The following is a 15,756-nucleotide window of genomic DNA, read 5'->3' as shown; positions in this document are numbered from 1 at the left end:
GATGAACCTCAGTTCAATTAAATAAGATACCATACCTTTTTTTGGTCAAATGTTATGTGAAAATCCATGCTGGGTTGGGCCTTCCTAGGAAATATAAGATCAGTGAAATCTCTAGAGACTTGGAAAATCAAACCTGTTCTTTCCACTAATAATTATGATAAGTTAAGGAAACCTCACTTCAAATAGGATAATGGTTGTGTTGGATAATGAATCATAAGATCATAGATGTAGATCTGGAAGGGACCTTAGAGAATACTGAGTCCAAACTCTTCATTTTAAAGATGAAGAGACTGAGGCCCAGAGAGGTTAAGTCACTTCCCCAGGGTCATACATCTAGTAAGTGTCAGAGGTGTGATTTAAACCCAGATCTTCTCTGACCCCAAGTCCAGTACTCTACCCACTATGCTATGCTGCTCAAAAAGCATAAACATGATCCTAATTGTTGAATTTGTTAGCAGTTGTTCCTTGTATGGACCTTTGGTCTTCAACTGTGATAGGCACATCTGCCATTTACACGTATCTACCGACAGAGGTGTTGAGACTATGCTAAGATACTATTCACTGATATGAAAAATAAGTTGGGTCTGACTGGGAGTCCACACAATTGGATTTAGTTCCTGGAAAATCCAAAAGACTTGCCTTGGGCTCGGTGGTCCAGTAAAAATAAATGATTTTATATAATGATTTTATATTAGCTCCTTTGAGAGGGGAGAAGATAACTTCCTCCAGGAAATGGATCCACCAGGATTTCAAGCCCTGCTCATGCCAAGCTTTCTCTTATGCCACACTGGGCCCTCAGGACTTGGAAAGAAGCCAGGATGGATTCCACAGCTCCATCTCTAGTGATTACTGAAGCTTGGGTTAGCCCAGCAGTAGTGGCGCTAATGGCGGGGAGTGAAGGGAGTGGAGGGAGAGAGTCTATGCCCATAAGGCTTACATAGTAGAAATTCCAGGCTTCCTTGCACTACTAAATGATGTCTTTTTAAAAATGCTCTCAAGATCTCTCCTTTTTGGACCAATTTCCACTCGGGGAGGGGGGGGATAGGACTCTTTTCTGACTCATAAGTTTCTTTGACAAATGTACCCGTAGAGACATTTTTATTTAAAAATCAAAACCAAAACTGTGACCATCATTGGCAATGGAGTCATAAAACCAGGAAATGTATGTTTTCCAAAGGTGTTTGCCTCCAACAAACAGAGAAAGAGGGTACGGTGGAAAGAGCTGGTTTTGGAGTAAGAGAAACTGAGTTGGAAGCTGACTACCAACTACCTTTAATTCTGAGCAAGTCACTTCACTCAGGGTCTCGCTTTTCTCATCTGTAAAATGGAGGAGGGGGAACCAGATTAACTCCAAGACTGCTTCTAGCTATAAATCTATGATCTCATGAACAATTAACCTGTGTAATTCATTGCATGGAGTGGCAGTAGCCAGCTCTTCTGAATTCTCCGGGAGCCTTCTAGGGTCTCTAATGAACTCCACGTTTCCAGGTACACTGGGAATGTGTAGCTGTGTATGGCTACTGTACTGCTTTTTGGCTAATTCTGGGAATTGCTTCTTCCCTAATGGTTCAGTGTTACAGGAGAAAGACTGACACTCCTTCTCCTACCTCCCACCCAACCACTCTGGACTCTAGAGCATAGATGCAGGCACCAATGTATTCCAACTTTCCATCCCATGTCTGCCAACCCTACCACAATCCTTTCTCCCAGCCAGAGTCTTCTAGGATGAAAGTACATCAAGTTGGAAAGTCATGTGGTAACGGTGGGAAAAAACCAGACTCTAGTCTAGAATCACCCAACTTCAAAGGGAATGGCTGGCCTGGCTCTTGCGGGTGCTTAATATTTGCTGCTGCCAGATCCCAAGTGGGAGGGAAGGTCACCAGTGAGTGCAATTACTCAGGTACTGTTAGGTACTACTGTTAGGATCACAGCTTAGGAAAGTTGGTTTCACACAGGTGGGTACAACAAGGGAAAAAGCTTGTTACCTCCTCTCTTCTGTAGGATCAGTGGCCATACCACAAAGCAGCAGTGGAATGAGCCCTTTATTTGGACTCAGAGGATTTGGGTTCAAATCCTAATCTTGTCACTTAATAACTGTTTGACTTTGGGCAAGTTTCTTCCCTGCTCTGAGCTTGTTTCCTCATCTGCAAAATGAGGGGCTTGGAGTAGGTGATGTCCAAAGACCTTTCCATCTTTAAGTCTATGTGCGTATTCTTTAGAATGTGTAAATATGGGAACAAACTAATGAATGAAGATTTGGATTTTATTACCACAATTACTGGATAATGCCCTTCTTCCCTGGTAGTCAGCTCTACCAGCGTCAAGGTTTAACATGACCCTTCTTCGTTTCTGAGACAATACCAATGCGTAGTTTGAGCCCATCTGAAGACCTGAAAATAATCAGGTTTTCTCTTAGCTATGGAGATGAAAACAAGTTTTAGAAAAACCTAGTGTAGGTTCTGATGTGTATTAGTTGTACATAAAGAAGCACTTGTTGCACCTGAGCCATATCTATTATCTTCTGTGAAGTCTGGATTCTGTCAAAGGGCCGCACTTGAGGACCTAGAGGGCCAAATGTGGCCTCCAGGCCTCAGGTTCCTCACCCCTGCTTTTGAGTATTAGAATTTATTTTGTTAATTTTCATCACCGTTGTGCAAGATGGCTACATTTAGGACTAATGTTTATTTAATTGTTCTGAATCCGTTCTGATTTTTTTTTTTAAATCCCAATGAAATATTGTGATTTTTTTCTTTTTCAAGAAAAGTTGGTAGGGCAGCTAGGTGGCCCAGTGGATAGATCACTGGCCCTGGATTCAGGAGGACCTGAGTTCAAATCCAGCCTCAGATATATAACACTTACTAGCTGTGTGACCCTGGGCAAGTCACTTAACCCCACTGCTTAACAGAAAAAAAAGAAAAGAAAAGTTGGGTTCTAGTGGAGATACTCAATAACGGGGGAACCAGGAAATGAAAAATAGAGATGGAAGGGGAGTTCTTTAGGAATAAATATTTTATTTGTTCACAGATCTTCAACTACTCTTATTTGCCCTATAAAGGCACCAAGAAGATCAGAAACTATCTCTTACCTAGGACAGTACATTGATATTTCATAAGGCAACTCTTACTCAGGATGGGGAGGGAGGGTGGTAGGGAAAAAGGGATGGCAATAAGGTGCCCCTGCCCTTCAGGGCTACAAAGTTAAATGAACAATTAAATTCATAATTTAATCTTTGCCCCACCTACTTCACAGGCATGTTGATGGAGAATGAGACAATACTTGCAAAAATGCTTTGAAAATTGTAAAGAACTATAGAAGTAGAAGCTATTATTATAACTTAGATGTGTATTTCTCTGCAGGGCACAGAAATCAAACTCATGTTTGTTGTCATTTATGGGGGCACAGACAAATAATTCTTATTCTTGGGGAGGTTGAGGCTGGTAGATTGCTGGAGCTTCAGAGTGCTGAGATGCAGCAGGGTTAAGAGCTAATTGATTGAGTATCCACACTAAGTCTAGCACCAATATGGCAAAGTGGGTGGGACAGGATGAAGAAAGAACCAGGTTGCCTGAGGAAAGGCACCTGCCTCAGTCAGAAACAGAATAAGTGAAAGCTTCTACCCAAACAAGAGTGAGATTGGGCTATGTGTAGTCAATATATTTCCAGTCTAGGAGACTCAGTCTCAAAAAAAGAAAAAGAAAAACATATTTGTTGACTGTAACTATTATTTTCTTTCAATAATCTAGCATTCTCTTTTAATTCTATAGTTTCTGGTATAGAATTTAAAATATGTAATTATTTTACATTTTCATAAATATATATGTATATATATGATGAATATATTCTGAAATAATTTGAGTCAACAAAGTGCTACAATCCAATTCAGTTCTACAAAGATTTAAACACCCACTATGTGCAAAGAACTGTTCTAGCTTTGGGGATATACTGGAGATTGTTCATTGTTGTTGATCAGTCATACCTGGCTTTTTGTGACCTGGTAGACCATACTGTTTATCGGGTTTTTCTTGGCAAGGATACTGGAGGGGTTTGCCATTTCCTTCTCCAGTGGAGTGAGGCAAACAGAGATTAAGTGACTTTGTTCATGGCCACAAAGCTAGTAAGTATCTGAGGCAGGATTTGAACTTGAGTCTTCCTGACTCTAGGCCCAGTGCTCTATCCACTGAGCCACCCAGCTACCTCCACACTGGGGATGCAAAGTCAAAAAGCAGTTCCTGCCCCTGAGGTGCTTACCTTCTACTGGGGAGATAATAACATATACACAGACAAGGAAACACAAAGTATCTACAGAGTAAATGTAAGGTAGCCAGTGTGGGGAAAGGCGAGGGCAGGATAAGGGTGGGGAGAGGAGGTGGAAAGGACCTCGAGGAGAAAGGAGCTTGTGACTGAGCCTTGAAAGGGGCAAGGATCCCAAGCCTCAGAGGTAGGGAAGGAGAGCATGACAGGTACAGCACAAATCTAGGCAAAAGCCCACGTGGGAAATGCAATGTTGTATAAAGGGAATGGCAGTTAGGCTGATTTGGCTAAAGCTTGGAGCGGATGAGAGGGGTTAGTGTGATACAAGTCTGGAAAGGGAGGCTTTAGTCAGACTGGGAAGAGTTTTAAAAGCCAAACAAAGGAGTTTATATTTTATCTAAAGACAATAGGGAGCCACTGGAGATTCTTGAGGAGGAGAGTCAAACTTGTGTTTTAAGAATATTATTTGAGCAGTTATGTGGAATATGGTTTGGACAGAAAAGAAACAGGAGATCAATAAGGAAGCTGATTCAATTGCCCAGGTAGGAGGTAATGGGGGCCTGGCTTGAATTATTCTGGGTGGTTTTGTGAGTAGAGAGACACAGTAGAGAGCTGTTGTGGGCCTGAGGGGGAGGGAAGAGTCAAGGAGGTCTCTGTTACCAGGCGGAAGGAAAGGGGGAAATTAGGTTTGAACGTGGATTTTGTTGTTGTTGTCCAACTCTTTGTGATCCCATTTGGGGTTTTCTTGGGAAAGATACTGGAGCAGTGTACCATTTCCTTCCCTAACTCATTTTACGGATGAGGCAAACAGGATTAAGTGACTTGTCCACAGTCATACAGCTAGTAAATGTCTAAGGCTGGATTTGAACTCAGGTCTTCCTGACTCCAGGCCTGGAGCTCTATCCACTGCACCACCTAGCTGCCCAAACTGGGGTTACTCAAGGAGATTTACACATATTTGTGTGTATGTATCTGTATGTGTCTATATGTATATATGTATCTACACATACATATATTATCATAGAAAGTGAGTTATATTGTTATAGAACCTGTGGCAGGCATGGATGGGTTGTGATTTGTATCTTTGGAAAGAATTTCCATATCAATGAGAACATAAATCTAATAATATACTGTGTGCCAGGCGCTATGCTAAGTACTTTATAATTATTACTTCATTTGATTCTCACAACAACCCTGGAAGGTAGGTGCTATTATTATGCTATTATTGTCCTCATTTTACAGATGAGGAAATTGAGGTACATAGAGGTTGTGACTTGTCCAAGGTCACAAAGGTAGTGAGGCTGGATTTGAACTCAGGTTCTTCTGACTCCAGGTCTGGCACTCTATCTACTGCACCTCCTAGAGGCTCCAGCTGTTAACTTTGTCTTAATTTCTTACTGTAGCCAACTTTTCAAAGCCTGAGTACCTCACAGGTAATTTGCAGAGCTTAGCCTTTTGTTCATTTATCCACAGGTGCAGCAACTTTACTGATGTATCATTAATAGCCCCTTTTCAAAGCCTATTAAATTTTCATTGACTGTTTTCCCCTCATTTGGCTGAGGTTGATTGAACCATTCACAGATAGGCCTGTCTGGAAAAAAAGGCCAATCTCGAATGCAAATTCGGAAAATCGAAGAATTTTAGACGTGCAAGGGAGTCAGAGGCCATATACTCTAACTCATCCCAGAACAAGAATCTCTTCTACAACTGCTCCAAAAGGGGCCATCCTGCCTTTGCTTAAACACCTTTAATGATGGGGAACTCACTACCTCCTTTTGGAAAGGTCTAATTTTTCAGAAGCTTTTCTTGACATCAAGCCTTGTAGTGTGACATTAGGTTTGGAAAGGTCAGTTAGATCATGTTTCAGGCATCTAAATAAGCTCAAGTATGGTCTGAGGACCATGGTGGGGGACTTTGAAGAACCTCTGAGGTTCCTTCCGGCTCCAGTTCTATGGTCAGCCTCATCCAGGGGTGGGTAGCCTGCATCCTTGAGGCCACAGGTGGCCTTCTAGATCCCTAAGTGCGGCCTTTTGACTGAATCCAAATTTTACAGAACGGATTCAGTCAGAAGGCCGAACTTAGGGATCTAGAAGGCCACCTGTGGCCTCAAGGATGCAGGCTACCCACCCCTGGACTCTAGTATGAAGGATAGGCTACGGAGTCTCTATTATTTCCTAAAATTAATGAAGAGCCAAGGAAGGTTTAGGACAGGAAGGGTGTCATGATCAGACTTGTACATTTGGAAAGTTAACAGAAGACTGGAAAAAGATGAAATCAAAGGTAGAGACCCATCAGGAGGCAATAACAATAGGAAGGGTGTCATCATAGGTCTCAAGCTGAGCAGGACCTGAGAGTCTTTCTGGTCCACCTCCCCATCCTCCCCTCAATTTACAGATGAAGAAATTAGGGCCAAGAAAGTTGAAGTAACTTGCTTAGATAAGCGTCAGTGTCAGCATTTGAACCCAAGTCTTCTTCTCTCTAGAGCCAGTGCTTTTCCTATGGTACCAATAGGTTAAGAACTAGGGCATGTGTAATGAGAAAAAAAAGGAAGGAGGAATGAACAAGAGCTTTTATAGAGGTAATAATAGCTGGCATTTATATAGATCTTTTTTTTTTTGGCTAGGCAATGGGGTTAAGTGACTTGCCCAGGGTCACACAGCTAGTAAGTGCTATGTGTCTGAGGCCAGATTTGAATTCAGGTCCTCCTGACTTCAGGGCCGGTGCTCTATCCACTGTGTCACCTATGTAGATCTTTAAGGTTTTCTATATGTTAGTTCATTTGATCCTTACAACAATAATGTGGGTTAGGTGTTATTATTATCTCCATTTTACAGGTAAGGAAACTGAGGCACAGAGAAGTTAAATGACTTGCCTAGGGTCATAAAACTAAGTAAGTGTCTGAGGTAGGACTTGAACTCAGGTTTTCCTGACTCTCCATCCACTGTACCTTTGACAGAATTTGGCTATTGGTTTTATATTGTTAAAGACTAAAGTAGAGAAAAGAGTGAAAAAGCACTCCAAGTTTTGAAGACTTTTTTGGAAAGGATTGCTTCACTTTGGTCTTTGTATCCCCAGTGCCTAGCACAGAAGAGGTGCTTAATTAATGCACGTGGAGTTGAATTAAATATTCTCTGATACACCACATATGCATCTGGGTTGAACAAAGGTAGTCCAATCCAGAAGCCACTGAAAAGCCTAACCCATCCCTCACCACTTTGTGTCTAATGGCTATATGTAACTTTGTAGAAGTATCTATATGTAACTATATATGTACATGTCATCTTCACTGGCTAGACTGTAGAAGACAGGGACTGTTTTCACTTTTGTCCTCCTATCCCTAGTTCCTAGCATAGTGCCTGGCAGAGAATAGGTGCTTAAGAAATGCTTTTTGATTAATTGATGGTTAATCAGTCACCTCAAGGTGAGGAGGGGAGCTGATGGAAGACTCTTATTAGGTATCTTTGATGACTGATGTTCAGGAAGTTCCAAAGAAAAGTTTCTGGTGTCTATGACTTAGGTTTTCACAATGCTTAAAGCAGGAGTTCTTCACCTGGAGTTCGTGGACCCTGCCCCCTCAAGGGGTATGTGGATAGATGTCAAGGGGTCCAAGAACTTGGAGGGGGAAAAATTACACCTTAATTTTCATTAGCCTCTGAATGAATTTAGCATTTCCTTCAATTATAAGTTGAAAAGCCCTACATTTTTCTGACAAGGGATCCATAGAGGTTGCCAGACTGACAAAGGGGCACAAAGGAGTATGCATAAAAGATTAAGAATCTGTGGCTTTGAATGAGCAAGCTCTTTCTTCTGTCAAGAATCAATAAGCATTTATTAAGCACCTATATTGTACTAGGTGCTGAGCTAAGGGCTGGGAAAACAAATGAAAAAAGAAAAGATTAAAAAAGACTAAAAAGAAAATAAAAGAAAAAATAGTCCCTGCCCTCAAGGAACTTACCCCCAATGGGAGGAGTTTATGGCTGCAAAATGAGGCACAGAGACCTGATGAGGTGAGAATAACAAGGCTGATTGGATCTTGCAAGATGAGATTTCCTAATAACAAGTTAATTAGGAGCACGAGGAGAAATCAAGGGAATCCAAAATGAGTGCAGCTGGGTGAGAAGTTGTGCCTAATTTGGCTCCCTTGCTGTGATTTTAACCCACTTCCTCTCACTCAACCTTAGTGGAGTTTTTTTTTTGGTGAGGCAATTGGGGTTAAGTGACTTGCCCAGGGTCACACAACTAGTAAGTGTTAAGTGTCAGAGGCTGGATTTGAACTCAGGTCCTCCTGACTCCAAGGCCTGAGCTCTATTCGCTGCACCACCTACCTGCCCAAGATTTTTTTAAAAGATAGATACCCAGTCATCGTTTCCCATGCAGTAACTTCAGACATGTCGGAATTTGCCTTCCTTCATATTTCTGTATGTTGTATTGTTCTAACTCTTGAAAAAGAGCTTCCTTTGAGACTCAGATCATAGGCCACCTCTATAGGAAGATTTCCCTGGTGTCCCCAGCAGGTGATGGTAAGGAAAGTAACTCTCCTTTCTAAGGTTACTTTGTACAGATGTGTATGTATTATGTGTACATACATATGTGTGTATATATATATATATATGTATGTACATATATATGTGTGTGTGTATATATATACACATACACACACACACACACACACACACGCTATATATATAAATTATCTATGTTTTTTCTCTCCACCATTAGTATGGAAGCTCCTTGAGAGCAGGGTTGTCTTCAATTTCCAAATTTCCAGTGCTTAGCATGGTGTCCACCATGGAATAAATGCCAATTGACTGATTTGCTGTACTAGAAACCTTTGTTGCTTGGTAGGACTGAGCTCAAGCCCTGCTAGCATATGTTTTGAGAACTTAATTATCATCTCCACACTACAAAAATGCCCCAGGGTAGGGCTTCAGTGTTTTTTTTTCTGATATCAAGCCTGGTGGATGGTCATTCACCAAGTCACCCCATTCCTTCCCACCTGAACCAGTCCCTTAGCACTAAACCAGACACTCTGATAAGCCATCTACCCAGGCCATCTGCCATCTGTCCTGCCACAGCATTCATGCTGCCACCCTTTCCCTCCACTCCTTGCTCTGAGAATACAGTAATCCAATCAATGGTACCATTGCTTCTGGAAAGGGCATTGGGATTGGCTATGCTTCCACTCACCATCCCTTGTGATTGCTCAGATGAAAATTCCCTTTTCCCTGGCCACCACAACCCCTGTCTATCTCCCTCTATTAAAAAGTAAATTCCATGAAAAGAGGGACTATTTCATGGTTTTTTTTTTTGTTTTGGTGAGGCAATTGGGGTTGTGACTTGCCCAGAGTCACACAGCTAGTGAGTGTTATGTGTCTGAGGCTGAATTTGAACTCAGGCCCTCCTGACTCCAGGGCTGGTGCTCTATCCACTGTGCCACCTAGCTGCCCCCCCTTATTTCATGTTTTGAATTGGTATCTTTGTCACATAACACGGTTCCTGGCATATAGTAAACACTTAAGAAATGCCTTTTCATTCATTCATGCACGCATGCACGCATTCATTCGAATCAGCCTCCCTGAAACCTCTATCCCTTGTTCCTAGCTCTTCTTTCTAGGACCAAACAGAAATCTAACCCCTTCTCCACACATGACAGTCTTTCATTCAAAGGGAAAGTCAAGGAAGTAGGGAAAAGGCACAGAAAGAGAAAAGATCTTTCATAAAAGAGCTGAGAATGAAGGCAGCTGTCCTTGACACTTTGGTCTATTCCAGCACTTGGTATTTCCATCTCAAAGTCCTGAGTCATCCCTGATTATAACACCCCTTCCTGGTCTGTGCCAGCAGATATGTATATCTATGAAGACCTATTCCCCTACCCCATTGCCCTTATACCTGGATATGCCAGCTTATGAACCCATCTGAGGTGAGAGGAACAAGAAAGCCCTCCTCATCAATTAGCAGGATAGGGAAGCCCTGCTCTAAACCACAGCCCCTTCCTCATCGAGCCTCGTGAGCAGGGGTGCTGTACAGTGAGGCACTCAATGGGTTCTACCACGCGCCAAGGTCACCTACTTGTGCTCTCCATCTTTTCCACCCTTTGTCTTCTCTTTGCCTTTGCTGAGCCAAGGAAGAAACAAGGAGATGAGTACGCATACGTGCATCAACACATGCAAGCACGGACATATGCCGACATACAGATTAGAGACTGTTTGGAACCATAGTACATGGTCTTTCCCCAAGCCCAGCTCTTCCCAGGGACCTCCCTGCCTCTGAAACATGTTATCCCTTTCCACACTTCCACATTCCTTTTCTATGTTGGTAGATGTGGAAGGACTTACAGTCTTACTTACAGTCAGGACTGATATGTAGAGTCATCTCTACTAGAAGAATGGGGAGGCAGTTACCCCAGGGACAGCTTTGGAAATACAGGGGGAAGGGGTAGTCGACTTCAACATAGCTCAAATAAATGGGATTTGGGAGGAGAGAGGAGTGGGATGCAGCTGCCCAAATGATAATCCCTGGAGAACCAGGAAATTTCTTTGGGTAGGAGCTAGTGGTATTTCTCTGGGATAAGATTTCCCAAGGCAGCTAGAACATCCTTCCAGGTCATAGGGTCATAGGATCATAGATTTAGAGCTGTAAGGGGCCTTAGAGGCTCTGGAGTCCAATCCTATTTTTTTTAAATAAGGAAACTAAGGCATGGAGAAATTAAGTGACTTGCCCTGGGTCACACATCAAGTAATTGTTCGAAGTTCTTGGTGCTTATTCCAGATCTTCTCCTCACATCCTTTCACCACTCTTGGCTTGCAGGTGATCTGGGAGCTAAATTTCCCCAACACGTACCATGAGGTATCAGACTGCAGTAGTCCCAGTTCTCCATGCAAGAAGCCGGTGTACTTAATGGTGGACCTGGGGCTATGTCAGTTATTGCTTGGATCCCATACCAATCTGCCCTTCCTTCACATTCCCACATGCACATTGCTTCACATAAATGAATGGAATACTTAACCTCCCCTTTATTTGTGTCCTGTAGGAGCTCAGCTAGAGTGGGAGCTCAGTAACAGACCCCCAGAGGAAGTCTCTGCTGGGGAAAGGAGTGGGGACAGCTTTTATTCAAATGCCCAGAACTTGCCAGACTCAGGGCAAGGTGATGTGCCAGTTTGTCTTTAGGGACCTGGGCTTTCAATCCAGAAAAAATTTTTGGTATAGTCATCATATTGCTTCTGTGCTCTGAGAGCAGGGAGGTTAAAGCAATGGGGAGGAGAGGAAGAAGAAAGAGGGCTTCATTGTCGTTCCCCTTTTCTCTACTTCAGATTCTGCCTTAGCACAAAACCTCAGGTGTCATGTGTTTGTGTTATTGCTGAAGGTCAAACTCTGGCCAATGTCACCATTAGGTGGCTAATGTTAACATTAACAGGGCAAGTTTGTTTGGTCTTCAAATTACTGGATATTAACCAGGCTTGTGACTAGTGTTTAATTGGATGGCTGCTGTCAACACTAATCAGGGTCAGAACTTTCCATGAATTCTCTTGGCCCAGCTCAGTAATGGCTGGTAAGACCACAGAAGGGAAAAATTCATCCAGTCCTATAACCTCTGTGGGTACAGTCTTGGGCATGGAAACACCTAGCCTGAGTAAAAAGAGCCCCTGAAAGTGGTGAACATCTACCAGGTGTTCCAATAAAGGAACACAAATGGTAAATGGCATCCCCTTATGGAGAGGTCAAAGTGGGGGAAAGAAGTTGGGGTTAGGGTACCTGAATGATAAAATATGATGCTTTTTCTCTTTCCCTTTGGGTTTTGTTCTGAAATCACAGAGAAATAGGAGGATAGTACCAAGTAAGAATGAAAGTGCAAATATTGGTCCTCAGGCACATGGAATACCCCAAGACACACAGTTCATACCAACACCCCATTGTCACCCCAAACCTGGTAACACCACATACAATCCTTTCCCTTTTCCCCCAACACATAGTTTTCCCCTTCACAGACACATACGCACAAGGCTTCATAGCTGGCAAAGCAAGTACACACAGGCAGAAACAGAAAAACACTTTTTAAGTATGATAACAGATGGGGAGGAAGAATGAAGTCTTGGAGTCAAGAGACCAGAAAGGATGGTTGCTGAATGAGCCCTGGATTATTCAGTGAGATACTGAGCCAACCTGAATTCAAATTCAGACCTTCCCTCCCCATAGCTTCTGCTTGTTTTATACCTCCTTCCCCATATCCCAAGCTGGGCTGGTTATTCTCAGATAAGAATTCAGTGTCCTGAGCTGTGGTTGAACCTTACCCCATTGCCATCCTCCTCCTGATTCTGGTGTCCCATGAGCCATACTAGAGCTGGGGACCATTGCAGAGTCACACCCCCTTCACCCAGAGGAAGTCTGTGTCCCAGGAACAAGATATATAAGGGGGATTTCAGGATGTGCTTTGGAAAGCTATCCCATCTATCTTGCTCCCTCTCTGTCTCTGCAGCTAGCCTTTCTGGTTTCTTTCTATGTTATAGGTTGGAGGGAACTCAGAGGTCATCTGGTTCAAACCCTTCATATTACATATGAGGAAATTGAGGCCCTGGGAAGTTAAATGACTTTCCCAAGATCATACATTTAGTATGGTAGATGCAGAGCTAGCAGGGATTTATCTCGATGGTCTCAAGACCATCTAGTCCACTCACCCCCTTCCCACATTTTTACCCACAAGTTTAAGTTACTTTCCCAAGGTCACATGGGTAGCAAATGTCAGAGATGGCATCTCAGCCTAGACCCTTTGACTCTGAGGCCATGCCTTTTCCACTGTACCAGGTGATCTCTTTCTGCTTCTGCGTCTCTTGGATTGTTTTCTTCTAGGTCCAACTATGGACCATCCTTAGTCCTGGCTGAAAATTGGGGTCAAAATGCACCTGGGTGTGAAATTATCCTATTTTAGGGGAAGTGACTGAAGATATTAGATTCGAGGTCCCAAATTACTTTACAGTTAGGGCATAACTCTGGAAGCCCTCATCTCCTTCAGGAAGTTTCAGCACAGAACAAAGTGTATGATGTTGGGAAGTCAGATTGAAGAAAAAAACAACACATTCTCTTCTAATGGTGGGGATTCTCATGGCTCCTGCTATATTTTAAAAACTCATTTTGCACACATGCCTGTGCACACATGCTTAGGCACATCACCACTGCACACACACACACACACACACACACACACACCCTCTGTGAGAACACTCCCCACTCCTCCTCCACCCCCCATGCAGTTATACCCAACCTTTCTCTGGCCCCAGGAAGAGGAGCAAGGTACCTGACTTCTGCAGGGTCCCCACTGGAATAGAAGGATCATTAGTAAGAAGGCCAGGTAGTCAAGGACAAACTATATCCCTTTTCATTTCCCACCCCGGGGTCAGTGAGGAAGCCAGGGCCCCATGGGTATTGCCATTGGGTAGGGATAACAGAAGCCCCTTTGCCTCTGGCACCCTGGGAAAAGAGGGTCAGAGTGGCAACAGAAAGAATAAGTCAAGAAAGAGTGGCTGGCATGGGAGGACAAAGGTCAACAGATGAAGTTAGGAGTGATGGGATATAAGGAAGAAGAAATTCAAGACTTCAGTCTTCTAGAACTCAACCAAGATTAAAGCTTTGGATCCTGACCAGCTCCCTGTTTGATATAGGAGTGATATGACTTAAACACCCCTGAGATATGAGTATTTGTAATTGACCCAGAAATTAATAACACCCACAGCCAGGCACTGAAGTGCAGTGTGTGTGTGTGTGTGTGTGTGTGTGTGTGTGTGTGTGTGTGTGTGTGTGTGCGCGCATGTATTTATGTGTATTTACATATGTGGATGCGTGTATATGAGCAAGCTTTATGGAGGAAGAATTTGATAGGACCTCAGATTTGGTCATAGTTTGAAGGGAGAAGCTGAAAGGACCATCTCTAGCAGGCCAAGTTTCCAGAGCCTTCTGTTGTCAATCATCAGACCTTTGTACCAGAGTGTATATTCTTTTGTTCAATAGAAGCTCCCACATATTTGGGGACACTTCCAAATGCATTTGAGTGAAGGTGGACAATATTAGGGTGTGACCCTCCACCTCCACTAGAAATCTGGAAAAAGTCTTGTCCCAATTTATATTAGCAGTGTGTTAGTGATGGGATTAAGTGGGTAAAGTAGATGGTGGGAAGAGGAAGTTTCAGGGACAGTTTGGGGACCTAGATATTGGATATTTCCTAGGATTTGGAGAACCATCAATTCATTGGCTATAAGGATTACAGGAGGAGACAGGAAGAGCAAGACATCTCCTGCTTTTAGGGAAAGGACTAGAAATAGAGGAAGAGACATTCAGAGGAAAGTTGGGGTGTACTAGCATTAATATCTATTAAATAAATGAATGAGTAAAATAGGCCTTGAGGACTAGAAGAGAGTGAGTGGTGCCCAGAAGGAGAACTCCAGTAATATTTAGTGATGCTGGGTAACTACTGAGGAGAGGAGAGATTGAGGAGAAATCTGGGACCAGAGTTTGGGCAAAGTGGGGTCAAGAACCAGATAGTGCTAGGAAGGCAAATGGTTTCTTGTGAAAGTGTTTCTCATTTTGGGGGTGGGGTGGGTCTATGGATTCATACCTCCGATTTAATTGGTATAGGGATAGGATTGATATTGGGACCTTGAGGTCCCAATGAAGAAACTTCCTAGCAATGCAGGTGGACCCCTGTTCTGCAACTTATAATCTTAGAGAATTGTCTGGGGGAGGTTGTGAATGATCCAGGGTCACATAGGATGTATCATAGGTAGGACTTGAACTCAGATCTTCCTGATTCTAAGGCCAGCCCTTTATCCACTATGACAAGCTGCATCCTAGAATAGGTTTATCTCTTTGTTGTATGCCCCCAGTAAATGTAAGCTTTTTGATGGCAGGGACAATTTCTTAGATTACCTTTGGATCCCTAGCACCTAGCTTGGTTGGATTGGGTCAGCTTGAAGTGGTGGAGGGAGGGAGTAGGGTTTCTAGATTTATATAGTATTATGTCTCCTAGAAGTAAGAAAACCAGTGCCTGAACCCACCCTGTCCCTGCAACCATAAGTTCTGTGATCTGCTGGTTCCATGGCAAATACATTGCCAGTTTCAACTTTGGTAAGATTTGGCTGAATAATTCCAGGGACAGGTCTGGATAACAAAACCACAGGGATGATGAAGCCCTTGAGGTCGTGATCAATGTTTAGGATGACAGAGACAGAAGGATTTTCTCAGACTTGTCTCAACAGGACCCCAAGTTCAAAAAGGACCTCAGTGTCTCTGGCTAGTTATCTGTTCTCCCTGCATAACCTTGGATGAGGAGGTAAAAGAGATGCCCCGACAGGAACTCACCATATTAGTCTTGTCTCACTGTCCAAGCTAAAAGAAGGTAAGATCACAACGAGATCTATTACACTGGTGAAGACACAGGTTTCCCCACATCTCTTGAGGGCTTACTTCCCCCCTTCTCCCCCAGGTTTTACTGACCCTCCCAGTAAGAATGTGTGCCTC

The 15,756-nt window shown here is 43.1% G+C and overlaps 1 protein-coding gene across 4 annotated transcripts in view; it reads right to left on the bottom strand.

Moving 5' to 3' along the window:
• The window catches only part of OTOF (otoferlin), a 172,720-nt gene that overhangs the window by 85,125 nt on the left and 71,839 nt on the right, over positions 1–15,756 (bottom strand). The window contains exon 6 of one of the 4 annotated variants that reach the window (XM_078149814.1): positions 10,321–10,365. The exons of the other annotated variants lie outside the window; for them this stretch is intronic. Within the exon in view, the coding sequence (XP_078005940.1) occupies positions 10,321–10,365 (45 nt within the window). The remainder of the gene's footprint in view (positions 1–10,320; positions 10,366–15,756) is intronic. 4 annotated transcript variants of the gene reach the window in all.

Source organism: Phascolarctos cinereus, unplaced genomic scaffold, assembly GCF_003287225.1.
Source record: "Phascolarctos cinereus isolate Bilbo 61053 unplaced genomic scaffold, phaCin_HiC Scaffold_2;HRSCAF=192, whole genome shotgun sequence".
In the NCBI taxonomy this organism is placed as follows: domain Eukaryota; kingdom Metazoa; phylum Chordata; class Mammalia; order Diprotodontia; family Phascolarctidae; genus Phascolarctos; species Phascolarctos cinereus.
The sequence above is the reverse complement of the archived record's forward strand: the minus strand, read 5'-3'. Positions and strand labels throughout refer to the sequence as shown.